Here is a 25,869-nt window from a genome sequence, read left to right as displayed (position 1 = left end):
GCTGTTTGCAAATGCGTGTGTCTTAATATGTGCCTGTACTGTAACTTTCCAGATAGAAGTCCTCAGTTCAAGAACGTTGAGGGTGCTGTGCTGATCTTTTTACCAGGCCTTGCCCATATCCAACAGCTGTATGATCTCATTTCAACTGATAGAAGATTTAACTTGCGTGACAGGTAGTGCAGATACCTTCTGTGGTAGTTTAATGAACGTGTATGTTGGGTTTAAAGGTCTGCTATTCTTGAAAAGGGAAATTGAGTTATACCTCTGAGCTTTGTGCTCATCTAAAAAGGATACAAGCGAGAACAACAGGTGCTTGGGAATAGTACAGTAATAACTTTTTTTTTCTTCTTTTGGTTTTATTTATCAACAAATTTAATGACAAAGCACTTCTTGTCTACTTCTTAAAGTATGGAAGCTGCTATATCTGGGATACAGCTTTCTGTGCCTTACTGTTTACATGGAAATGACTACTTCCTGGGAGATCCAGAGACAGTAATCTACCAAGAAAAATGGCATAGTGTTGTAGCGACAATTAGCAACATGATGGCCTAAGAACAACATTTGCAGTCAAATTCTAAAGATTCATAGGTGGACTAAGATGTCAAGGCCTAGAAGAGAAGGGAAGTAAAATCTCTGTGACTGTCTCATCTCTGAAGGCCTCTTAGTTGGGCTGAGAGTTGCATGTGTTTATGGTTCTGTGCAGTTTCAGTAATGGTCTTTGTCTTAAAAGCACAATGAAAACAAGTCGGATTCATGGACACTTGGTTCCCTTTTTTGCTATGCTATTGATGTAAATTAACCTAGAGTTGTGCAGTAGCAGTATTTTTCCTGCATTATTACCAAATAGAGGAACAGCCCTATAAACTAATGATGTTATCTTTTCTTGATACTGTAATAAAACACCAAAGCAGACTTTTTGTGCCTAATCATACAAAGTTTTCACTCTTTCCAGTGTACATTCTGGTTGCTTTCTCCAAACTGTTATCATTGTTTTGGTCTCACTGCTTTTACAGTATCTTATTTTGATAAGTGTGTATTGATTAGTGTTGCTTCTTGTTCTAGGCACAGGTTGATAGCTTTGCATTCTGTTCTTTCAACTCAAGACCAAGCAGCTGCATTCACAATACCTCCTATTGGTATTAGAAAGGTATGATGTATTTAGAAAGGCAGAGTTCATTAAAAGAAGAAACTTTCTGTGGATGTGACTCTGAATTGTTTTAAAATTAAATCATACAGAATTACACATGAACCAGATATTCCTGGAATTTTCTCACTGCAGAGAAACAATTCTTCTATTCTGGTGCTCTGTAACAGATAGAAGCTAGCATGCTGTGGAAACTTTGACAGTAATCAGACAAATTTTTAAAGATAGTATTTTTCCAAGAGCTTCTTTAACTATTGGCTTTCTTGTATTTTAATTATTATTAACCAGTAACTATAGCTCTTACCTGGGAAAACAGTATTTAACTTACTGTCAAACTAATCACAAACTTGACCAATTTTGGCAGGTACTAGCTACTAACTTTGATGGATTATAGAACAAAGTGAATGTGAAATTCTTACTTAACTTTTGTGTGCTCGGTAGTTGGGGAAGACCAAACTATTTTCCAAGTCATGTAGCTTGTCATACTTTGTCAGATTATTTAAGGAAACGTTTCTGGGTTAAAAACTTGAACCAGAGTTAGTCTACAATATTGATTAAAAGGATGAAAACTGTTAGACTTTCCATAATTCTTTTATTTATATTATGTTACTACTTTTCAGATCGTTTTGGCAACCAATATAGCAGAGACGGGTATTACAATACCAGATGTGGTGTTTGTAATTGATACTGGGAGAACAAAAGAAAATAGGTGAGTTTAAATCTTATTTTTTTAATCAGTTGCCCTGTGATTACTGTAAATACTCGGCGGTTAGTACTGCAAGAATGTTGTAGTGTCCTCAAACTACAGTTCTGGATGAAAAAAATGTGCTGAGCTCATTGAACAGCTTTCAGTTTAGGTTCAAGTTTGGGATGAGTCTTTGGATTGCCAAATGATGTGAAGAACAAGGGGAATTGTTCACAGATACAGAGAATTATGATTAAGTACTGGTTAAAAAAAAAAGTAGATCCTCTCAGTTTTTAGAAGTTATTTTTTGTCCATCTTAAACGTGGAAAGCCCTATAGGATGTGTTAGAAAGAACAACTCTGAATTGCCAGGGAGGTGAAATAATACAATAGATCTTTGATTTTCTAATTCTTACACTTTCATTAGTGAGTTGTATCCAAGGTTCTATGATGTACAGTTTCCCCCAGGTATGCTTAGTTTTCAAAACATACTTAATTTTTAATATTTTCAGATCAATACTATTTAGATATTTTATCAATATGCTGGTATTTTAAGTTTACATCAAAATTTTAATTCTGAAATCTGAAGGAAATTGCTTTACCATTTTTTAGGTATCACGAAAGTAGTCAGATGAGTTCCCTGGAGGAGACCTTTGTTAGTAAAGCTAGTGCTCTGCAACGACAAGGAAGAGCTGGGCGTGTTAGGGATGGATTCTGCTTCCGAATGTACACAAGAGACAGGTATTGTAAACTCGGCAAGATCTGTAAGTCACATTAACATCTTACATCTTTTTTTCTGCATAAAAACAGGAAGTCATGTTGAAATTCACTTTAACAATTGCAAACTGGAAAGAAAAAAAAAAAACCAAACCAAAAAAACAACTAACCACCCAGAGTTTGAATATCATATGAATAAAGTGTTATAATACTCTTGTTTCACGACCTTAAAGTTAATTTTATTCTTAGTAACTCTATAATATTTTGAAAAAAAATATTCATAATTAAAGGGGAAGTGCAGCACCAAGGAATTATAGATTGGTTTTTAACAGCATCTACCGCTGCATCAAATATACAGAGACCTTACCTCCTGAACTTTGAAGATTTTATCAGACAAATCTGTAGGTTTCTGATGTGGTATCTCTGGATAATAGATGGGAGGAAATAGCAAATTATGCAGTGCTGCAGCATTAGTTGCATACTTTTTCCTGCTTGACTTAAGCAGCTTTCAGCTGAGAAACAGTTAAGGTGAAAGTATTTTGAAGTAATGAATGGGGTGTGCATTTTAACCACATGCAAGACCCTCAGTTTAAGAGCTTTGCATTTTAATTTGTTTTGAAAATTGTGGTCTTACTGCCCTGTCCCTCTCTTTCACTAAAACCTTGCTTTCCAAGCTACCACCACACACCTTAAATCAAAGGATGAGCAGTTTACTCGTGCATTAAAACACATGCCACTTCCCTGTCTTGCCCCTCAAAAGAACATCTGTGAAGAACAAGCATGTGAAACCTGAGTTTATAAGTTGAATTCAAAGATTAAATTGAATATCTGTGTTTCTGTCCTTTTTATGATTTGCAGGTTTGAAAGTTTCATGGAATATTCTGTTCCAGAAATACTGCGTGTGCCTTTGGAAGAATTATGCCTTCATATTATGGTATGGGTTTGGTTTTAGAATTACTTACCTTGTTAGCTAAAGATATTACACGTGCCTTTGGAGGAATTACATTTTCATAGTATTGTGTGGTTTTGAAAGTACTGACCTTGTTAGCTAAAAAAGTTTGTTAGGACAGCCCTGATCCAGTGTAGTCAGTGGGGCTTCTCCCACCAGGTAACCCAGAACCTGTGTGTTGGAAAATCCAGAGCATACTGCTGAGTAGGAGTAGCATACTATACTTATTCCAGTTTACCTCAGAGTAACAATTCAAACTTGGTTAAATAGCCTTCAAACCGATTTCTGCTTAAGGAAGCAATTCCATTCCCTCTCTCCCCACCCTGAGTGAGCAGGATATGCATGGAAATATGACAGTTTGTTGATCTCAACAGATCCGAGAGTCTCCTGCTCATCCGTGACCATTGGTAACGTGCTTCACTGATCAGTGGTTGTGCCATATGAAGCCCTTGCAAACAATGAAGTTCTGCTAACCTAATGTGGGAATGCATCTGCATTCTGGGAACCAAGAGGCTGGTTTACAGGGGATGGAATGTGGGCTTTTGATTGCAAGAAGTTTTCCAATTTCTTCTGTAGCTACTATAAAATTTGCTACAATAAATTTTTATATTGAATGATATGCCCATTTACTCCACAGAAATGCAATCTTGGCTCTCCTGAAGATTTTCTTTCCAAAGCATTAGACCCACCACAGCAGCAAGTAATTGGTAATGCAATGAACCTGTTGAGGAAGATTGGGGCTTGTCTGTTAAATGAGCCCAAGCTGACTCCATTGGGCCAGCACCTCGCAGCCCTTCCTGTCAATGTAAAGATTGGCAAAATGCTCATATTTGGTGCTATATTTGGCTGCTTGGATCCTGTGGTGAGTAAAAAAAACCAAACCAACAAAAACCTCTGTATAAATTTAAAAACACAGAAATGGTTAACTCTTTAAAATTAATCTGACTTCTGCGATGTGGTATTTTGAAAGGAAAATGCAAGAAGTTAAAATGTTAATTTTAAGGTGAAGGCATGTAGACATCATGGAGGGGAGCAATCTTAAGTGTTCTTTACAGTTGAACTCAATATTAAAGGTCTTTTCCAACCTAAAATGACGCTGTGATTCTAAACTCTTAGGTACTGTTCACAAGATAGTCAGACGTGGTGTCCAGTTTTGTCTGTTATGATCCTAAGGAGTATGACACTTACAGAAAAAGCCCTGTTAATGTGCATTACACCAGTATGGATTACCCCACAGTTCATGGGCCAAGAACATGCTGACGTAAAGTTACTGCAAACAATCGATGTTATTAACTTATTATATGAAGACTGTGGCACACTTTCCACTTTTAACTTAATCCATTTAATTTACTGCAAATTAGGAGGAAGCATGGGTATGGTAGTTGCTGAAAACAAATAATTTTAAATTTCAAGTTCTCTTAGTATCTCCTGTTATAATCTAAAGTAGTTGTTTAATCTGACCTTCACTGTATCATATTGGGTATTGCTCTCTCATTTGGCAAACCATTTCATGTGAGTTTTGAGATTTAAAAAAACAACCCATATTAGATTTAATTTTTAGGCACTATATAAGCAATATCTTTAATATGTGTAAGGAAATTCTTACAGTTGTCCTTGACTTAGTAGAAGATAAAGTATCATTAAATATTACTGAAAAGAAAATATAAAGCCATTTGTATGATAAACCTGTAAGCTTATAATAAAACACTCTCAAAGTGATGTGTACTTTACTAATTGCAGGCAACTCTGGCTGCTGTTATGACAGAAAAATCCCCATTTACTACACCAATTGGTCGAAAAGATGAAGCAGATCTTGCAAAATCATCTCTAGCAGTGGCAGTTTCAGACCATATAACAATCTACAATGCTTATCTGGGGTAATAATTCTCCTGTGCTTATAGCTAGATGCAGGTAACACTTAAGTAATGCAGTTCTGTAAAGAATTCTTGATAAATATCTCCTCTTGAATCGTTTGCACTTGGAAGTTTTTCTCTTCAGAATATTAAGTGCCAAATACTGTTAACACAAAAAGGTAGCTTGCTTTCTTACTCTGTAACTCCTTTTAACCATGCTTGTATGTGTACAGAGGTGTACTGTGTCTGTTTATCCTAGTATTTTTTTGGTGTTTGTGATATGCTGACCTGAACATTTTGTATTTGAGGAAGTACAATTCTATATATTATAAAATGACATACTCTTTTTAGAATATTGCCAGTAAATCTCAAAAACAACACCTGAATTTTTTCAGCTGTTCAGACAGACATGTAATGTTTGAGAGAAAATTACCATATATTTTTATTAGTATCTATCAGCTTTGTTACAGGCATGTTTTCCAGGGTGCTCCAGCAACATTCATCTTCATTAATACCACTGATTTCTAGTTTTGAGTGGAGAATGCTGATCAAAACACAGTATTGCCTTTTAACTTACTACCACTCTTACGTTTTTATACTCTTGATGTGATTCTTTTTGCTGTAATAAGACAGGGCTTTTTCCTTAGGTGGAAAAGGGCTCGACAAGAAGGAGGGTATCGTGCTGAAATGACTTACTGCAGAAGAAATTTCCTTAATAGGACTTCACTGTTAACTGTAGAGGTAAACCAAATAATTATGCTCTGCACTCAAAAGTTATTTGTTAAAATTTCCCTCTGAAAATGTCATGCCCTTTTAAAGAGGTGATGTATCACAGTTACTGTTTAGACAAAAACAAATGGAGTGCTAGGGACTGATAAAATGCACACCCTTAATCAAAGTAGCTCTGTCTGCATTTGAGTTTTGATATGCACAGTTTGTTAGTACACATCTTTGCAGTCAGTGCCATTGAAGAAACTGGTTGTTACTTCCACCAGAGAATCAAAACTTAACGAATTAGAGTACTTCGCTTGTGTTACTCTTTATGTCGAAGAACAGATAGGTTAACAGTTAGTTTGAAAGATGAGCCACAAACTTGTGTAAACAGCCATGTGTTTTTGGTGAGAAAAATTTTTAATTGGTCTTTCCTATTTGAGTTTGGGTGCCTGAGCTCTTCTACACAAAAGTGGATCTTTGGTGCAAATCTGTCTTTATTTTAACGACAGGTGTGAGAGTATTTGCAGTGCATATATAGTACCATATATCTAATCCTACATTCCAGATAATACTGTTCTCATAGAAACAGACAGGATTCCAGAGTCCTTGCAGAAAGTAAGTGTGTTTTATAATAAGAGGCTCTCCTTTGGAAAGGAGAATTGTCTGCTGATGGAGTAGAGTATGTACCTTCTTAAATTCAGAGTTTTACTAATACCTTACTAATTTCAGGATGTGAAGCAAGAACTCATACGGGTAGTCAGAGCAGCAGGGTTCACAGCACCTACAACACAATGTGGATGCGATGGAAGTGGAGCCACACAACCCCTTTCTCTCCATGAAATAGCTCTTCTTAAAGCTGTGTTGACTGCAGGGCTGTATGACAACATAGGAAAAATAATATACACAAAGTCTGTGGATGTTACGGAGAAGCTGGCTTGCATGGTAGAAACTGCTCAGGGTAAAGCGCAAGTGCATCCCTCCTCTGTAAATCGAGACTTACAGACATATGGATGGCTCCTATACCAGGAGAAGGTAAGTGAAATAGTGAATCTAGCTGATAGTTTGTGTAAAGGTAGAGTTACGCATCTAATATTAAATAACATATGTTAGTGTAAAATATATCTGAACTTCTTGTTCATCTTAAGAGTTGTTAGTATCTAATGATCCTAAAGTCCATAAAAATGAATCAACTGAGTGCTGAAGAAAAAAGTTAAGGCTGAACATGATGAACAGATCTCTTCATGGTGAAACGGAGTTTAAAAAAAAAATTATTCTATTTATAAGTACAGTGTTGTTGATTTAAATGTGATCACTTTAAGCAGTAATATGTGTATTAACACTTCAAAGTCTGCTTTGGTTTACTGTTCTAAGCAGACTCTAATGCTTTGAAACTTGGTACAGGCCTCACATATCCCCTGTAGTAACTTAAAATGTAACAGTCAATTCTGTAACTGACTGCTGAACTTCCTGTGTGAATTACATCTTTTTTTTTCTCCTGCCACTTTCTTCCTCCTCACAACTGAATATTTTATCAGCTATTTGCTAAATTCAGGTGTTTATATGAAGTTACACTTCTGGTACAACAAAACCTTGACAGCAGTTGCTCAATGACCAGCTTTATTGTAAAGAAGTAGGAAATTACATTAGACTTAATACAAATGAAGTAATAGTATTTTTCGGAGACTTGAAAATATTTCCTGCCCCCAAGAACCTTGTAGTGTAATGGCAGGACAGCGTCTAAAGTAGGTAAGTTATTCCGTGAACAGTGGAAAAAATAAAGCCTGTACTTCTGTATGAAGATGCACTGGTTCTGTTTATTTCTTCCCACTGACAGCCCCTTCCCATCCCATTCCATCTCTTATCTGTGAGAGGCCTGAAAGCCAGAAGTAGCATATGCTGAGGCCCATAGTGTACTCTGTGTCTGCACATGTCCCCACACTTACACATGTATGCATGTGCATATGTGGATATAAATTGACAAACCAGCTGCTGCTAAGAAAAATGTGTAATAGAAGAGTTTCACCTATCTTATACTTCAGTAGCTTTATTAGGTTTTTTGTTTCTTTTCTGAACAGCACTAGGCTAACATTATCTTTGTTTGAATTTTAACAAGAAAATTGTGGCTTTAGCTCTATGTTCTTTTATGTTCTTGATAGCACATAAGCCTGTCACTTAGAGGTGATGTATTTTATGTGGTCTAGGGCAGGCAGATTGCTGTTGGTCAGTCTGTGTACAAGACTTCTGTTGATTGATCTTAAAAGGAAAAAGTGTTTTTTGCTTCTGAAAGTGGCAATCAGATTTGGTGTTCTCGGTTTTATGTGGCTTGGGTTTTTTTGTGGTGTTTTTAATGCTTGTGTTTGTTTACATGCAGGTGAGGTATGCTAAGGTGTATTTGAGAGAGACTACTTTAATATCCCCCTTTCCCATTTTGCTTTTTGGTGGGGATATAGAAGTGCAGCATCGGGAGCGTCTCCTGACAGTTGATGGCTGGATCCATTTTCAGGTGTGTTAATGTGTCGTAGTTTTAACTGTTGCTGGCAGCTAAGCACCACACCAGCTGCTTGCTCACCCCCTGCCCCAGTGGGATGGGGCAGAGAACCGGGAGAGTTTAATGAGTAAAGCAAAAGGTGCACAAGGTTAGCAAAGCAAGGAATTCATTCACCACTTCCCATCGGCAGGCAGGTGTTCATCCATCTCCAGGAAAGCAGGGCTCCATCACATGTAATGGTTACTTGGGAAGACGAATGCCATCCCTCTGAACATCCTCTCCTTCCTTCTTCCCCCGGTTTATATGATGTTGTATGGTATGGAATATACCTTGGACTAACTAGTTTAAGTCTGCTCTCCTGGCTCTGCTCCCTCCCAGCTTCTTGTGCACCTCCTTACTGACAGAGCACGGGAAACTTGAAAAGTCCTTGATTTAGGTTAAACACTACTTAACACACTGATGTTTCAGTTGTTGCTATCAACATTATTTGTATATATATATTATCTGTTTTGTATATAATGGTGACAAATTTGACTCACGCTCTTAACTGCCTAACAAACAAGGTGATTTAATTCTTTAATGCTTTCCCTGCTGTTACTCTGGATAAGAGAAGAACTGCTGCAATACGGTCTCATCAGTTCCGTAAACTAACTACATAATTACATGCTTCATCCAAAGCTACATTGCATTTAAATGCATTATGCTTATCAGCATGTTCATGTGTTGACTTATGTGGGTGTCATGGTCCCATCATAGCTTTTCACTACATTAGCGTCTACATAAAGACAACTATCGGCATTCAAAGTGCAAACAATATCAACTTATTTTGGGTTAACATTATACAGAGGTAATCAATTATGCCAAATACCAAGACTTTCAGTAAGATTCTTCATTCCCCACATACATTCACTTTTTTGCAACAATGTCTGCAAGTCAGTTTCAAGGAAGGACACACCAAACAAGGACTGGTTCGGTAGGGAGACACACGTTAGTTGCTGGGTTGACTGGTGGCAGCAGCGCTCCCACGATCCGGCACACGAAGCTCAGGCCACGCACAGTGAGCAGGTATCCATCGCGGGCCTTCATCTGTAGAAACACAAGCATAACCTCTCTCCCAAGTTAGCAATTCATGCGTTCCCGACCAATGCCCGATACGAGGGTCTTTCACGCGTACTAAGACGCCTTCATGCTTTTGCTGCTTGTCACCAGCTGACACAAAATGTCGCACAATGGGAGGCACCGCATGGTCGGCGGAGATTTTCAGAAAGTTCAAAACATAACATGCTTTCTCTAATCGTGCCTCTGGGGTCATTCCCTCAATTCCCCTTTTTTTTGGTTTTTTTTTTTTCTAATGAGTTAGTGCCACTTTATTAATAGACTCACACCAATTTATACCCCCAGCTAAAAATACACACGCTACGCAGGCTTTGTTATTGAAAAGGTGACAGGTTAAAACTACGCGTTCACACTCCTGTGATCTCTCCTATGATTGGTCCCGATGTGGTGCCCACACGCTGCTCCCCCCTTGCGCAGGCTTCCTGCTTTTTTGTGGTTTTTTTCCTCTTCTTTCTGTCCAACTCTCTTATCTCTCTGTGAATACAGTTTCTTTGTCTCTCTTGGCCTTGCATACATCTTTCATAACAGCTGCAGCTTGTTACACCTTTGGCCTGCTCGGCCTGCTATTACAACAAAGTTACTTGGTCTGGATTGCTCATAATATGTCCGTTGTCTTCCAGCCATTCCACAAATCCCCCTTTTTGTTTTTGAGCAATCCAGACCCCTTTTATTATTCTGTTCATAATTCTCATAAAGCAATTCCACACACAGATCAATATAATTAAAAAGATTACAATGGCAATTAGTACTGTTATCCCATGCAGAAACAAATCTTTTAACCATCCAGTAATTCCAAAACTCTGTAGCCAGTCCGTTAACCCGTTCTCAATCTTTATAGCCTGTACGTTTTTTCCTAACTCAGCAAGTTGCTTATGAATACAGTTTGAGTGATCAGGCAAATTCATATGCTTTCCTTAGCGCTGTTCACTATAGGCTATTCTCTACTGTTCATGCTGTTTCCTTATCTTCTAGAGGTGAGATCACATTCCTCCTTTGCTTCTGTCTCATCCTAGTTCCTTCTCATACTCCCTTAAAGTCATTTAACTCTTTGCTGCAGGATCTCAGCTGCACATAATCAAAGCAAGGCCAAAACTGCACATTATCAATGTCAACACAACCTACTGTCTCTGTTCCGTTGTTTCGTACAATTCTACAATTCCCTAAGTCTACAGTTCCCTTATTTTTATTTTTATTATATTTTTATTTTTTTAACAGCAAAATACATTTCAACCCCTATAATACAGTAGAGTATAGACAGCTTTTGTGCATGACAGAACACAGTCACCCTGTGCTGCGGAGCAGTTTTTTGCAAGTCCTGTACTACTTTCCAAGCAAATGGTGTATGAACGTGAGGATTACCAGCAGCCGCATCTCCCAGTACAATAGGATATGCGTGCGGTGCATCGCTGGAAGGTGTAGGAAGATAAGGAGTGTTCCGCCTATCAGTTCTACTAAATTCCAGTTCCCATCTGTTAATGCCCCATCTCTTATAGCCTGCCAAAATCAGTGAGGGTCACACGTCATTACTGTACCACTGAAAACTAGATTTTTACCACCTCCACCTTCTTCATTGCCTGTGAGTGATAACGTTGTTGTAGCAGGACCCGAATCTGGGTTTTCGGCATTTCCATCCTGTGCGGGCAGGGCCGGAGCGGGGGGGGGGTGGGGGGGGGAATGGGAGGGGGTTCTATATTTACTTCCTTTATCTTAAGGTGTACTGGAATAGGGCACCCATAGCAGGCACAGGAATGTGATTTTCCCCAAAAGTTAAGAGACCTGCTGCAGGTTCAGTGCCCGCCAGCCGCTCCACAGCTGCTGCAGCTAAGTTCTTTTCTAATTGATACCTTTTAATGTTATTTACTGTCTCACACCACGGCCACAGACTTATCATCTATAATCAAATCCCATAAATTATCACCTAATTTTTGCCACTCTACCACATCAAAAAGTGAGTTGGGGTCCTGAAAGCACCCCTTTTCCCTTCCTAATGCAATTAAACCCAGTAATTGCTTAACGCAATCAACACCCTGCTTTTCTAAAAAGCATTTTAAAAGATCTAGGGCTACCTTGAAATCCATGTCGTTAATCCACTTTCTGCTCCATGATTAAGGCACTCTCGTTGTCGTGGTGCTCCTTGATTAAGGCACCTTTGTTGTGCTCCTTCATTAAGGCACTTTAATTAGTCCTTTTACGTTGCAGCCTTTATAGTAGCCCTCACAGACAGCGAACCCCCTTTTGGATGGTCCAGGCTTCTCTGGTCGACACACCCAGCAAATCAGTGTTCGGTCGATCTTTGCCCCCCAGTCGCTGCTACCGGTGCTTCTCTGTGTCCGCCGCTCCAAGCAAAGTTGTATCAGGTCCCTGTTCGGGCGCCACTTGCGAGCGGCGGGGAATAGGACGCAGCCAACTCAGTATGAGTGATAAAGCATGATTCACTTTATTAGCCCGAATAGCTCCTGTTTATACAGTGTATCTAATTATGCATACTCAGCAGTCTATGATTGGCTAGAATCACTACCTAGTCATTTACGTGGTCCTCCTACTTGCGGTGAGCTAGCTTACGTGACTTCTTTATCTCTACTGCACATACCTCCTTAGAATTGTTTGTGAAGCCTGTTAAGGCCGCGGTGTCCCTGCAACTCCGCAGTTATCAGCACAGCTGGCAACCTCAGCTGAGGCCTAGTCTTGATAGCACACCGGCTAGATTCGGCTCTGCTCGTACAAATGCTCTAATGATCTGTGACCCTTCTCATCCAGCCATTCTCCAACAATTATTCTCATGTCAAATCCAAAACACAGTGTTGTACCAGCTACTGAGAAGGAAAGTAGCTCTATCCCATTCCAAACAGGACAGAGTGGTAACTACCTTTTGTGGTTCCATGGGCTTTTGTATTACACAGCTGATGTACAAGCTTAATTCAGAACACTATATACATGGGATGAAGATGAGAGAAAAAGGAAGAAGAGAATTAAAGGAAATTATGGGTAATTTAATATACATGTAGTGGAAACTTAGCAAATCATGCTCAAAAGAACAGGCTTGTAATATGCAGCTTCTAACAAGTAAGTACCTTCTCTCTTCATGAAAAAAAGTCAGTGTTCTTCCAGAAAAGGTATTGGAAATGGGTATAGACCAAACCTTGCTTTATAAAACTGGTACTGAAAGTAGATGAGCATGCTCTTTTATATTACCCTTTCCCACAGTCTTAGTCATGTACGTAAGTACATATTTATCTTTAAAATAGTATTTATTTTCTTTATAGCTTGGACAGAACTGTTTGGGAAATAAAAAAATCCAAATGGAAAATATCTGTTTAGTTGATGTTGGGGTGTTTTTTTGTTTCTTTGGTTTGTTTTTTTGTTCCAGGTGAAAAGGTTTTATGTGGGAATGGGAAGGCTGAGTTATTTATATTTAGCCTATTCTTGCAGATGGAATTGGTAACATACCAAAATCCTCTGTAAATTCTGCTAAATGGCAAACATGGGCTTTTGCTAGCCTGCCAGCTACTTGGTCACAATGCTCCTGTGGGCCCTGTGTTACTCTCAAGGAAGACTATAAGCCACAAAACATTTTAGGTTTTTGCATTTCACTCATGCAAGCAATCAAGCATTGAATTAAATTCACTAGTTACCATAAATAATGCCATTTTAAAAAGCAGCTCCCTTGTTGGTTTGTTGGAGAATTTTTTTATGGTCCCTGGGTGGCTATAGGTCATGCAGTTGCTAGGCTGATTACATCTTGTAGTGTATTTCAGAACTATTTTTTTTCTACTGAGGTGCTAAGTAGAATATGTTGCATTTTGTGCTTACTGTGCTATGGGCAGTATATAAATGAAATAGACTGGAATAGGGAAGGAGGGATAAAATGAATGATTTTTGGAAGGCAAGAGGGTTCAGCTTTAGATAACCAAATTCCTGGTGAGATACAGGAGAGGTTTGTGGTTGCTTTCTCGAGGCCAGGCAGACCTCCTGAGAGGGAAATGTGTAGATTGCTTTATTTCAGATATAAGTTAATTGGTACTTTGTACCTTGGAAAAAACCAATTTGAGTAAGTAGGATATTAGTAAATTAATACTTCCACTATATGCTGGTGGTTCGTGATGCATGGGAGCATATTCTTGAGTTAACCTTCTGAGGTGCTGTCCTTTAGAGACTGATACTATTAACAGGTGCCTAAAGATGAGAGGGCATAATGTAAGCCCAGTCACTTCATGAGTACACTATCCATATGCTCAAAAGTTTGCAGGAATCTTGTTATAAACTTCTGTTTATATGTAAAGTAATCTTTTAACTTGTGTTTTGCTAGAAGATGTCCAAGTAATGCAAGTGCTTGTCTTTTCTGTTATTTATAGGCTCCTGTAAAGATAGCAGTAATTTTCAAGCAGCTAAGAGTTCTGATTGAGTCTGTTTTAAAGAAGAAGCTTGAAAATCCTAAAATGTCACTTGAAGGTAACTATTACTGCCTTGCTGATGTTACTATTTAAGTGGACCTTGTGGCAAATCTGAGGAAGCATTAGTACACTGCATCCTCACTCAGTATGGTTAGTGTGGCTTGAGTATCATTCTGTTATTTTGAGACACATCTAAAAAGTCATTACTAATCCTACCCACGTTATGTGGCTTACCCCAGATGTACAAAGATCTGCACAACTGCTGTTACAAGGATATCCCTGATAACAATGTTTGAGGTAGTGGTAATAATGGTGAGGTATGCATCTCAAAACAGAAGTAAGTGTGTGAGGAACCTCAGGCACGGATGAAGTTTTTAAGTGTTATGCCAGTTGTCTGTCAGTTTAGGTTAATGATGGGAAACTGCTTGTTGGCCCCTAAAGGAGAGATAGAGGAGCACTGGATGTTCAGAAGAATGTTGTAGGTGGGGAGGAAAAAAGGGAGTTCCTATATGCTAATGTATCTGTAGTTAACTCATCATTTTCTCAGTCTTTTTTGTGGCATACTGAAATGGCTGCAACCAGCTCATTGAGTAATTCTATAAAGTTTCTAATGATGTACTGTGGACATACTTTTTGCCCTTTTGCTTTGCAAGAGGGAATCACTTGTCTTGCTCTGAGTCTGGCATAGCCTAAAACATTAAGATTTTAAGTTGTGGAGAGCTAGATTTGTCTTCTTATTTTCTTGGGTTTTGGGAATCAATTTTCAAGCTCGCTGTCTTCCACTCACTGTGTGTTTTCTTTCCTAGATGACAAGGTCTTACACATCATCAAAGAACTGATAAAAACAGAGAATGGTAACTGAAACCAGAAATCAGTAACAGACCAGAGCTTCAGTAATGGCAGGGGAAATACGCGCTCCAGCATTAACTGAAAGTTTTTAAATGCTTGGCATGGTTGATACCAGCCATGATGTTGAAAGACTGCATGATTTTTGCATAGAATTTACCTTTCTCTGTATCAATTTTAAGGGTGAACATTGACTATGTTTAAGCCTTTACAATACACTTGGTGCAATTTGATTGTAGGAATGATGGGTGGAAGCAGTTTCTTTTCAGTGTAAAAATGACTGTGGCCAATTCCTTTTTTTTTTTTGCTTAATGTACTAATAATACCATTACGGGTGGTACAGACTGTAAGTAATGGTTAAAGGTTGGGTGCTGAATCTCAGCTGAGTAGAATTCCATTAGATGTGTGCAAACAGAAGAGAAGTGTTTTCTTATGTGGGCTTCCTACACGGTATTTTTTTCTATGAATTTATAGTATTAAAGCAATGCATCTTATAGATGTCTTCATTTTTTGGTATGTTTACATTAAGAAGATGCTGTATAAGAAGATCATATGGACTGCCATGAACAGGTGCTCAGCTGCCCAGCAGCTCCTCTGCGTCTTAGACTTGTTCCTACCTATTCACCCTGACCCTTGTCTCTCCCTGCATTGTCCTAAGTTTTGCTGTCCCTTTCATATGTTAAGTTTTGCATAGTCCTGTGAGCCCCCTCAAATGATGATCATGGTGATCATGGGTTTTCCCCCTTTATTGATCAAAGTTCAGGTTGATCCTCTTCAGAGCTGAACCAGAGTAGCTTCTTCAGTGGCTGAAGCCTTCTGGTTTTCAGCATTCTCTCTTATCATTTGCTCACCAATGTTTGTGTGTCTGTGTGTTGCTTTTGTTTCTAATTTCTTTTATACTGAATATTCCTTAACCAGATAACTTAATGAAGGGGATGCTCTAACATTCCACCTGTGCCCACACCATTGACAATTATGAAGTGAAATTTTAGATTATCACTCAGCTTTCAAGAATGAGGAATATTTTTTGTCGGGGGAGAGTCTGTTATTTAAACAATTGCAGTCAAATAGGAACACTAACTTACAGACAGGGGCATAGTGTGGAAGATAATTTTGGTTTAATGTGAAAAATAAAAGATTTCCTATAGCAGAAGTTAATAGAGGTTAATAGTGTACAGAAAGGGCACTGAGGAAAAGGCATGAAAATGCAAAATACATAAAGCCATTCAGTTATATTATTATAGTGGAATTAGTACTGCTCTGCCAAGAGAGAAATATAAGCTGAAAGTAAACCAGGTTGTGCATGTTACCCTACATTCAATTCTGGAAGAGGCAAGTTCTCCTAACCTGCGAAGAACTCTGAAGGAAAACTGATCACATCAGTTACCCTTCTATGAATTGTGATAAACTAGTGGTTGTCCTAATTTCCTAGAAGAGCCAGGAAGTGCTTTTTTTTCCTTCTTTTTTTTAACTCCAAAGTACACATGTGTGCAAGGAAGCATTTAAACAGTTAAATTCTGATCTCAAGACCTGTTTTGCACTCTGTCTTCCCAGAAGCATTCTTTCATGTTGAAGGCAGAGAAATAAAAACCTGCTGACTACGTTCCTTGAAGATGAAGCTTGAATGCACATTTGACAACTTCCTAGGTTTTTTTTCTAGTTGAGGTCTTATATTCGTATCCTTTGGAAACATGAATTAGAAACACGTCAGTAATACAACATCTAACAGTTGTTGGTTTTGAATAGCTAAATCTTAGTGAAAGTGTTAATTGTCCTTGAATTCTTTTCCCTTATTTACCCATGGTGAACAGAGACGGTTTTGTTCCATTTATGTTTGGTAATGTCGAAATTCAGAGGCGTTCTTTGTGTTCCTCTAGCATGTCCTGCTTTGTAATCTTTTAAAGAGATAGCTTATTTCAGTTATTATTAAGGGGATTTATTGTAATAACTGGGGAGCTGCACACTCTTTTGAGTGAGCAACAGTTTTCTTTAAACTGATCAGACTGGTGTACAGTTATCTTAAATTTAAAACAAACAGAAAATGGTGACTACAGTGACTTTCTGCTTCTGCAGCGTGCGTGAGCTGCTTTTGTGCCTGTGCTCTTTTAGGTGGATGGACTTTCTCTTTTGTTCCAGTTAATAAATACTTCTGTTAACTCTGTTGTGTTTTCTCAAAGCGTTTGTCAGACTCCAGACCGGTATCCATGGAACTTTCCCATTGTAGTCACAACAGGGCTCTTCAGGGTGTATTTTTTAAGGGCAGCGTGTCCTACTGGTGTCTGTATCCTCTCCTTGCACAGGATTTCCTGCTCCTGCCGTTCAAGCTGCAGCATTCCCACCTCCTGTCTTTTAGTGCTGGGGTCGTAAATTGCTTGGAGCTTTCTTTCTCCCATGGCATCCTCCCCATTGCCCGACCCAGGAGAGGATTTCTTTTTTCCTTCTACAAGTCTTTCCACATCTATAGCGGACTTGATCAATGGATCATACAGCTAAATCATACCAGCTAACAACAGTCATGTCTGGCCTCAACTCCACTTCTGTCACCCTGTGGTCGCAGTGCAGGAAGGTCTTGATTTCCCTCCCTTCAGCGATTTGAAATAGTGCTCTGGTAGGTAGTCTGTGGATGGAAGTGGAACCCAGACTCCAGCTGCCCAGAGAGCTCCAGCATTCCCAGTATGTCTCCCGGTGTACTTGTGCTATGCTTCCCGGTGACCTCAAACTAAAGCGTTACCCAGGTGGAGCAGTCGGTAGCTGTTTATCTCGCCGAGTTCGGAGTTAAAATGCTCGGAGCGGGAGAGATTTATTTTAGTAGCGGCGAGAGGGGGGCTCGGTCGCGGCCGGCTTTCCGGCCGCCCTTCCAGCGAGCGGGCACGGCCCTGCGGCTGCCCCGGCGGACGGCGCTGGCGAAGTGCCGGGCGTTCGGGCGGCTTCGGGGCCCGGCTGCGGGGTCTGTTTTGGAGGCGGCGCTCCCGGCAGCGCCCGGCCAGCCCCCCGCGGCGGCGGGCGGGGTCGGTGTGCCCGGGGGGCGGGCGGTGATGCCCTGGGGCCGCCCCGCCGCTCAAATACCCGCCGGCACGGCCGCCCCGGCACGGCGATGACGGCCAGCGGGCTGTGCGGCGGCACTCCGCAGCGGCGGCGGCCCGCCGGCTCCCCGGGGCGCTGCCCGCGGCGGCGGCGGCGGCGGCAACCGGCGGCGGTGGCGGTGGCGGCGGCGGCGAGGGAGAGCCCGCAGGAGCTGCAGGCTTTCCGCGACTACGGGGAGAGCTGGTACCGCTCCCGCAAGGGGCTGGAGAGCCGCTTCCAGCCGCGGGAGCCGCTCGCCCGGCAGCCGCAGGTGGGGGAGGCGGCGGGGGCCGGGCGAGGGCAGCCCGGTGCCAGCCCCGCCTGACCTCCGTTCCCGGTGCCGCAGGTGACGGCGGAGGCGCGCTGCAAACTGGTCAGCTGGCTCATCCCCGTGCACCGGCACTTCGGCCTCTCGTTCGAGGCCCTCTGCCTGGCCGTCAACACCCTCGATCGCTTTCTTGCCACCACGCCCGTGGCCGCCGACTGCTTCCAGCTCCTGGGGGTGACGGCGCTGCTCATCGCCTGCAAGCAGGTAGGGCGGCCCCGCAGCCCGGCTGCCCCGCCGCCGGCGTCCCTGCGCGCCGCCTCGGCCACCTGCGGCGGCTCCGGCGCCCGCTTAGTCCCCGCCGGGCCGGGCTCCGCACCCTCTCCCCCGCGCTGCCCCCCGGCTGCAGCGTGCCCGCCCCCCGTCCCCCCTCGCAGGTGGAGGTGCACCCTCCCAGCGTGAAGGAGCTCCTCGCCCTCTGCTGTGGCGCCTTCACCCGCCAGCAGCTCCGCAACCTGGAGTGCATCGTCCTGCACCGCCTCGGCTTCGACCTGGCGGCGCCCACCGTCAGCTTCTTCCTGGAGCACTTCAGCCAGGTGCGGCTGGAGGCGCGGGGCGCCGACGCTGGGGAGGCGGCGGACGCCAGGAGTCTGGCGGGGGGGGTGGCGGAGCTCAGCCTGGCCGACTACGCCTTCACCAGGTACGCCCCGTCCCTGCTGGCCGCCGGCAGCCTGGGGCTGGCCGACCGGCTCCTGCGGCACCGCAGCCCCCTGGACCTGCGGGTCAGCGGCTACTCGGAGGAGCTCCTGCGGCACTGCATGGACGAGCTGCAGCTCCTGGTCTCCCTGAACGGGCAGTCCCTGCCGCTCCTCCTGCCCCCGGAGGTGGCCCAGAAGTGTCCCTGGCTGCGGAGCGGCCGCTGACGCACTGCGGGGTGGCGACGGCGACACCGCCCATCGCTTGCCCCTCTGGCCGCCGCCGTGTCTGCCCCGGCGCCGAGCGCCCTCCGGCTCCCTGGCGCCCGCCCGCCGCGCTCCGCGGCCCCGGTGCGGAGCCCGCCCGCCAAGCGGTACCGCCGGTGGAGTTCAGAGCATGGGATCACGTTTTGCACATGGTGTTGCTGTACGTCAGTTGCAGTGTCCCGTTGCTGCTGTGTTTTTTTAAATCCAGCATGTAAATAATATACTGAATCGCAAGCACTGTATTATTTATTCGGAGGATGGTCCATAAAGGTAACAGTGGGAGGACCACGTGGACGTTCAATAAACTCCTTTCTGCTTGTTACCTGTACTTGTTTGTTTGCTGGGGTGTGTGCAGCCAACTGGGAGAGGAAACACATTGGCACAGGGCGAGTTCCCGAGCAGTCAGCTCCAGCTGCGACAAAATAATGATGCCCGATGTGATCGCCCTTTTCAAACTGACACGCGCTGGCTTGGTCGTGGTTGTGTGTGTGTGTGTGTGGGGGGGTATTGTATGCAGTGACTTGGGTATAGGAAAACAAAACATTAAATAATAAAACAGGAAGTCACAATATTTCCAGCAGGTCTATAATCCAGGTGCATACTCCTAAACTGGCACTGTAGTACCACACGAAACATTCAAGGGAGGAAAACAGTCATAATGGTGTAAAATATTCCATTTTCTTCACGTTACTGCCTCCGTGCCTGCGCACCGAACTGATGTTAAGAGGGCATGTGCACACCTGAGGGTGCCCTCGGGGGTGCTCGCCCTTCAGGGCAGCAGGGAGGGGGGACCCCGCACGCCGCTCTGCGCCCCGAGCGCGCCCCGGCTCAGGTGTGCGGGCGGAACGAGCGGAACCCGCCCGGCCGCTGCGGCGGGGGGTCCCCACGCACCCGCGGCGGGGGGTGGGTGAGGGGCGGTTCATCCTCCGCCGGCCCCGCCGCCGGGCTCGGCTGGGCTGGGCGCGGCAGCGCTGGGGACCCTCTCCCGGTGCGGGGCTCAGCAAGCCGGGATGCCGCGGGCTGGTGCCCCCGCCTTGTATTTGCAAAGCCCCCAGCCCTCACGTCTAACAAACACCCCCACAAACAGCAGCCCCGCCCGCAGGCTGAGGCCACCCGCGGCCGGGCAGGGACCGGCGGGCGGGCACGGCCGGGCTGGCGGGCAGCGGGCGGGACGGGACGGGCTCTGCTCGGGTTTCCCGGCGGGGCAGCCCCTGGGCCCGCCCCGGCCCCGCGGGCGCGGGGAAGGGCTCGGCGGGCGCGGGAGCCGCCGGCGCGGCCCGGGGAGGCGGCGGGAGGCTGCCGCGGCGCGGCGGAGGGAAGGCGGGCGGGCAGCCCCCGGCACGGCACGGCACGGCACGGCCCCCCGCGCCCCTGCCCGCGGGGCGGCGCCGAGCGGGGCGCGGGGCGGAGGGCGCCCGCCGGGGCCGGGGCCGCGGCGGTGGCACCGTGGCAGCAATGGAGCAGGGCGGGCGCCGCCGGGCCTTCGGCAGCATCTGCCCCAACAGGGTCCGGGGTCCGCCCGCCAGCCTCGCCAAGAAGCCGGCCCGGCCTGGCGGGGGCACGGCGGGGACCCCTCCGGCCGCCCTGAGCCCCCGAGCGCCCCCGCCCCGCCCGCGCCGTAGCGGCGCCCCGCCGGCCCCCGCCGCACCCGCCCTCGGTGAGTCTGTCGGCGGCGGAGAGCCCCGACCCCGGGCCGTGTCCCCCTCCCCGGGCCTCCCACCGCGCCCCCCTGGTGCCCCACACCGTGTTCCCCAGCCCTGCGTCCCCCGGCCGTGACACCGCCACCGTGCCCTTTACCGTGTCCCCTCGGCCATGCCGCCCTCTCCATGCCCCCTGCTGTGTCCCCGCCGGCGCTCCCCACCCTGATTCCCAGCCCCACATCCCCCCGTGCTTCCCATCTTGCTGTCGAGTCCCGTTCCCTACCCCGGCTATGCGCATCCCTGCCTGGGCACCTCACCGCGGTCTCTCACTGTCCCCAGCGCTCACCACCATCGACTGGCAGGATTTGGCAGCCTGTGTCCCCATCCTTCCCACCACCCCAGCCGGCCCTGTGACCCTGCAGCAGGTAATGCCCCAGCTGGAGCAGGCTTGGACACCCCTGGTACAGGTACCCACGGGGGTGGCCCACTCAAGCCGCTGGGTGCTGGCAGCCCCCCTGGCCTCCGGCTTCCCATCTGTGAAATGGGCATAGTGGAGGACATCACCTTGTCCCATGCGTTAGATGGGTTCGTGGCAAGGGCAGGGCAGGGAGCAGATGCCCTGGGTGCTGGGGCTGTGCAAGGGTGCTGAGCACAGGTGTTGGAGCGGTGTGGGCAACAGTGGGCCACACGGGCAGGTCTGAGCCCTGGGCTCTGCTCGCTGGCACATTTCCTTCACCCCTCCCAGGGTCCCTGCTTCCAGAGTGGACCGGAGTTTGATTTCCAGGAGTTCAGAGATGCTGTTGATGAATTTGTATCTGGCAAGTAGATATTTTTTCCTTACTTAAGCCAAACACCCTTATGCATGTACATCAGCAGTCATGCTGTGTTTGGTCTCCTCTTTTTTTGCTTTGGTTTTTTTTTTTTTTTGTTGTTTGTTTTTGAATGCCCACTCACTGCACACTCACCCTGTCCTGGGACAGTCTGTAAGGCAGTGTGTCCCCTGTGCACCCATTTAGAGGGACCTGGGCTGGCACTGAGCTTTCCCCCGTGGGAGACAGAAATTAAATCCAAACAGATTCAGGGTGCACAGCTGCCACAGTGAAGAAAAAGCATGTCAGGACATACCGGGGGGGGATGCTCAGAACTGGGATGGTGTGCTGGGGTTGGGGGCGGAGGGGGGGAGCGGAAAGGAAGGGTATGAAAGCCTCCTTCTATCTTAACACCTGTTGCTATTCCCTGCAGACACATCCACCTTATTGCCACTGCCACTGGACTGCATTGACTTTGATTTCTCACTTGGTGAGGAGGTGGCCTTTGGCTCCTGCACCCCACAGCTGGAGAGCAGCATGCTGGCACAGGTGCCCCCACAGCATCTGCTTTCCCCCAAGGCTTCCCCCAAGGCATGCTGGAGGGGCCTGGCGGGCCAGCACCAGAAATCACTGGGAGATGCCCTGGAGGCAAATAGCCAGGTAGGGACCCCCAGTCCCATCCCAGGGGCCTGCAGTGGATTTCTCTCCGCATCCTGTTGAGGCAGCTGCATGGCCCTGGTGTGAGGCATCCCACAGCCCCTGGATGGTGGCTCTGTCCCAACCACCTCGTCCCTTCTTATCCTTCACAGCTGCGGGAGACCCTCACACAGAGGCAGGAGGAGCTGGCAACGCTGCAGGAGAGCAACGTGCAGCTGAAGGAGCTGGCGAGCCAGGCCAGGCAGCTGGCTGCCATCCTTGAGGTGAATGCTGCCACCCCATCTGGCCTGGCTGCCCCACAGCCCAGCTGGTCCCTGGGGGACAGTGTGGTGTGGGGGTGCAGTGGGGGACAGGGTGCGAGTTGAGGCTGAGCAGTGTGGGGTGGGACAAGGACACAGGGGGAGAGGGGGTGCAGGACAGGGTGGGGTGGGGTGGTGTGGGATGGTGTGGGCCAGGGCAGTGTGGATCTGGGTGTGCAGCGCGGGATGGAGCAGGGTAGTGGGGGACAGTGTGTCACAGTGCGGGGCGGGGTGTTGCGCAGCAGGCCTGTGTGGGGCAGGGCTGTGAGGTGTGGGAAGGAGCAGCGCGGGACAGTGGTGGTGCGGTGCGGGGCCGGGCGGTGCGGGGCAGGGCGACGCGGGGATGCGCGATGTGGCGCAGCCCGCGGAAGTCGTGCTCTCTCCCACCGGCAGACGCTGGTGCTCCCGCAGCGCGCCGACGGGGCGGCCCTTCCTCCTGCTCTTCATCCTCCACCTCCTGGTCCCGCCGCCGCCAGGATGTGGGGCGGGCGCGGGCGGCCGGAGCAGTGTGAGGAGGCGGCGGGCGTGGACGCCATGCTGCGGCAGGTGTCGGAGCAGTGCCGCGCTGCCCTGCGGAGCCTGGGGACCAGCCCGGGGGACGGCCGTGGGTGCAGCCCGGGGACCAGCCCGGGGACCAGCCCCACGGCCAAGCGCCCGCGGCCGGCCCCGCGCTTGCACGGCGCCTTCCGCGGGCTGCGCACCGGCCGCGCCGCCCCACCGGCGGGCCCCGGGGGGCTGGAGGGGGGCGGCAGCCTGCGGGCGGCGCTGGGGGAGGGGGGCGGCATCCGCACCCTGGCCTTCCCGCAGGGCAACGCCTTCACCCTCCGCACCGCCGCCGGCGGGTACCGCTTCCGCTGGGTGCCGCGCTGAGGCGGCCGCGCCCGCCGCGGCCCCGGCCACGCGTGTCCCGGGCGAGGCGGAGCGGGGCGCGCCGCGGCGTGAGGTTGGCGGGGCCCCTGGCCCGGCCGCACGATCCCCCTTCCCCCTGTGAGAACGGGTGTTTGCGCCCCCCCGTCGTGGGAGGCCGGAGCGGGGAGGGGCGGGCGCGGCGGAGGCGGCCGCGCCGCATCGAGGGCAGCGGGGGCAGCGAGGGCAGCACGCCGCGGGCCCGGCCACCGCATCGAGCTGCTGTGGTTTCCGAGTCGGCAACTCGCTCTCAGTAGTCTGCTAATGAATATAATGAATATAGAGATTTTTATGCGGTTTTACCTGGACATTTTACTCAGCTGAGCGGGAAAAATGTGACTTGGGGGATAGTGGCTGCGGTGGGCTGGTGTGGAAAGGGGCAGCCCAGCCATCCCAAGCAGTTTAAACACGGTACAACTTCCCCACCACGGAATTTTGCATCCACGATGTTTACAAAGTGCACTTGTGTCGATCATGTCTGCAGTAGGTGTGTATTTGCACTCGGTGTGATGATTAAATAGTGCTTAAAGTTGCCATTTATTTGTACTCATTTAATATAAACACAGTCTTTTGCATCAGGTATGCATCTTTGCTTTCACTAGAGCAAAGATAACAGAAAGCCAAGTATCTACACAAAGTTTACTTTGCCTGATGTGCTCAAGCATAGGATTTGAAGATAAAACATGCTGCTGTTAGCATTCAGTGATATTATCTCCAGTAAAAAGAAGTGTGAATAACGTTAAATTGTTCTGAATGGATAAATTTCAGATGTGCCCACTGCTTTGAAAGCTGAACCACCGACAGCACACGTGAAATGGTACCTGAAGTTTATTTTCCTGTGGCACCCGAGTGAAGGCACTGTGCTCCACCCAGGACAGAGGTTTTCTCTCTGTGAAGTTACCAGTTTTTCTGCTTTTCAGTACTCAGAATTTCCAGAATTCTTGCACAGGTCCATGCACGTTAACAACAATCCAACTATAACAGGCTTGTGTGACGGTTAAAGTGACAGCACCATGTCGTCATCTCAGTAGATTTCTTTGGGGAGCCACAACCCCGCACATAGTGTTGTTCTATTGGCAAGCAGAGACTGCATTAGGAAGGAGAACGGTTCTTGTTGCCAGCATGATGTGTAGTTATGTGGCTCCTCAGAGACATCAAAAGTGGTCTTCCAGTATCAGTGGTCCTTTGTGCCTGCAATGTGGACGGTTTCTGCCAGGGGAGGTGCTGAAGCCCTGTCTGGGATGCCAAGGGCTCAACCTTGGGATGACTCCAGACATGTTCATACTTTGTGAGAAGATCATTGCCACCTTGACCAAAATGCTGTATGAAAGCTCTGGTCTGGCAGCCGACAAAAGAGACAAAACCTGACCATCTGCACTGAATTGAGCAGGGAATTAACTGATAACAAATGGCTGTTTGTATAGTTCTTCTCTAGCGTTAAACACAAAACATACAGTGTGTACAATTTTATAATGCTCGTAAGCATATTAATTCCTCAGAAATAAAGTGACACATTTAAACTGTAAACTTCTCTTAGGATGCAATAATAATCACCCTGTTGGATTGTCACTAGTGGTGTTCTTGCTGGTACTTCAAGTCTTTTCAGAATTGCAGATACAGGTGTTGCCTCTCAAAAGTGAGTCCATTCCTGGCGTGCAACAAGCCAACCTTACACCCTGAGAGGAGAACTTGTTTTATTAGAGTTGCACAAATCTGGGTGCCAGCAAAGTAAGTTACAAACATTATATAGAAAATCTTACCAGGCTTTCCCTGCCCAGAGGGCAGGTTGGTACAGATGATTGGCTACACATTTGCATAGCCATGACCCAACTTACTTTACTACCACCCATGCTCTCTGAGGAAGAGATTTTAGTGGGCCTGGGTCTTTCCCTTAGGGGGTGTGATTTTTAGTATTATAATGGGGACGGTTGGCTTCCAGGGCAAGGCTAGAGACCATAGGAGCTGAGTAATCAGGGTTTAACGTGAGCAAGATACTCTGAGCGTGCATGGCTTCCATCAGGAGGGTAGGATGTTCTTTGTTTTGTCTCTCCCAAGGCTGACTGCCTTGATTAGGAATCGCTTCATTCATCATTCTCGACAACTCTGGAGGGTCAGCTTGACCTAAACTCTGTGCACATACAGTTAATCACCAAATCGGAGTTCAAGAATTCGGGAGTTTTAGACAACAATTCTCCCCTTTGGGACTTACTTATATATACACATATATCAAATAAGTCCCACTCTTTCTGAACTTCTCTCACTTGTAGCGATACAACACGTCAGCATATACTGTAACGTACAAGCATGCAAATATAACAATCACGAGTGCAATAATTACATCTAACTTCTTAATCCATACATGTAAA

General features: G+C 46.5%; 3 protein-coding genes across 4 annotated transcripts in view; all 3 read left to right on the top strand.

The window, feature by feature from the left end:
• The window catches only part of DHX29 (DExH-box helicase 29), a 29,722-nt gene extending 12,659 nt beyond the window's left edge, over positions 1-17,063 (top strand). Inside the window, exons 16-27 of one of the 2 annotated variants that reach the window (XM_080373098.1) lie at positions 53-173; positions 1,063-1,147; positions 1,765-1,853; positions 2,441-2,569; positions 3,404-3,479; positions 4,132-4,356; positions 5,235-5,371; positions 5,995-6,088; positions 6,791-7,093; positions 8,433-8,564; positions 14,018-14,114; positions 14,863-17,063. In XM_080373098.1, coding sequence (XP_080229224.1) covers positions 53-173; positions 1,063-1,147; positions 1,765-1,853; positions 2,441-2,569; positions 3,404-3,479; positions 4,132-4,356; positions 5,235-5,371; positions 5,995-6,088; positions 6,791-7,093; positions 8,433-8,564; positions 14,018-14,114; positions 14,863-14,918 — 1,544 coding nt within the window. In that variant the 3' untranslated portion in view covers positions 14,919-17,063. Of the gene's footprint in view, positions 1-52; positions 174-1,062; positions 1,148-1,764; positions 1,854-2,440; positions 2,570-3,403; positions 3,480-4,131; positions 4,357-5,234; positions 5,372-5,994; positions 6,089-6,790; positions 7,094-8,432; positions 8,565-10,880; positions 11,344-14,017; positions 14,115-14,862 lie in introns of those variants that run through there. The other variant, XM_080373099.1, reaches the window with a different exon arrangement.
• A 95-nt stretch (positions 17,064-17,158) lies between these two features.
• CCNO (cyclin O) lies at positions 17,159-19,236 on the top strand. Its single transcript, XM_080373114.1, has 3 exons — positions 17,159-18,236; positions 18,312-18,497; positions 18,668-19,236. Exons 1-3 carry the CDS (start codon positions 17,997-17,999, stop codon positions 19,151-19,153), a joined length of 912 nt encoding a protein of 303 aa, XP_080229240.1. The 5' UTR covers positions 17,159-17,996; the 3' UTR covers positions 19,154-19,236.
• Positions 19,237-20,647: 1,411 nt separating this feature from the next.
• MCIDAS (multiciliate differentiation and DNA synthesis associated cell cycle protein) lies at positions 20,648-25,468 on the top strand (the record flags this gene model as incomplete). The annotated part of the gene is given in 5 exon segments (XM_080372632.1): positions 20,648-20,849; positions 22,075-22,190; positions 22,298-22,660; positions 22,664-22,666; positions 22,670-25,468. Coding segments are annotated over 5 exon segments (1,482 nt in total). The 3' UTR covers positions 23,468-25,468.
• Between the last annotated feature and the right edge of the window lie 401 nt (positions 25,469-25,869).

The sequence above is a fragment of the Falco punctatus genome (assembly GCF_963210335.1).
Source record: "Falco punctatus genome assembly, chromosome: Z".
NCBI lineage: Eukaryota > Metazoa > Chordata > Aves > Falconiformes > Falconidae > Falco > Falco punctatus.
This window is presented reverse-complemented; position numbering and strand designations above follow the sequence as displayed.

Excerpts from the sequence above, each read along its gene's own strand:
- CCNO (XM_080373114.1), top strand. The coding sequence starts at position 17,997 with ATGACGGCCAGCGGGCTGTGCGGCGGCACTCCGCAGCGGCGGCGGCCC. Across the intron at positions 18,237-18,311 it reads CGCTCGCCCGGCAGCCGCAG|GTGACGGCGGAGGCGCGCTG; the intron begins GTGGGGGAGGCG and ends CCGGTGCCGCAG. Across the intron at positions 18,498-18,667 it reads TGCTCATCGCCTGCAAGCAG|GTGGAGGTGCACCCTCCCAG; the intron begins GTAGGGCGGCCC and ends CCCCCCTCGCAG.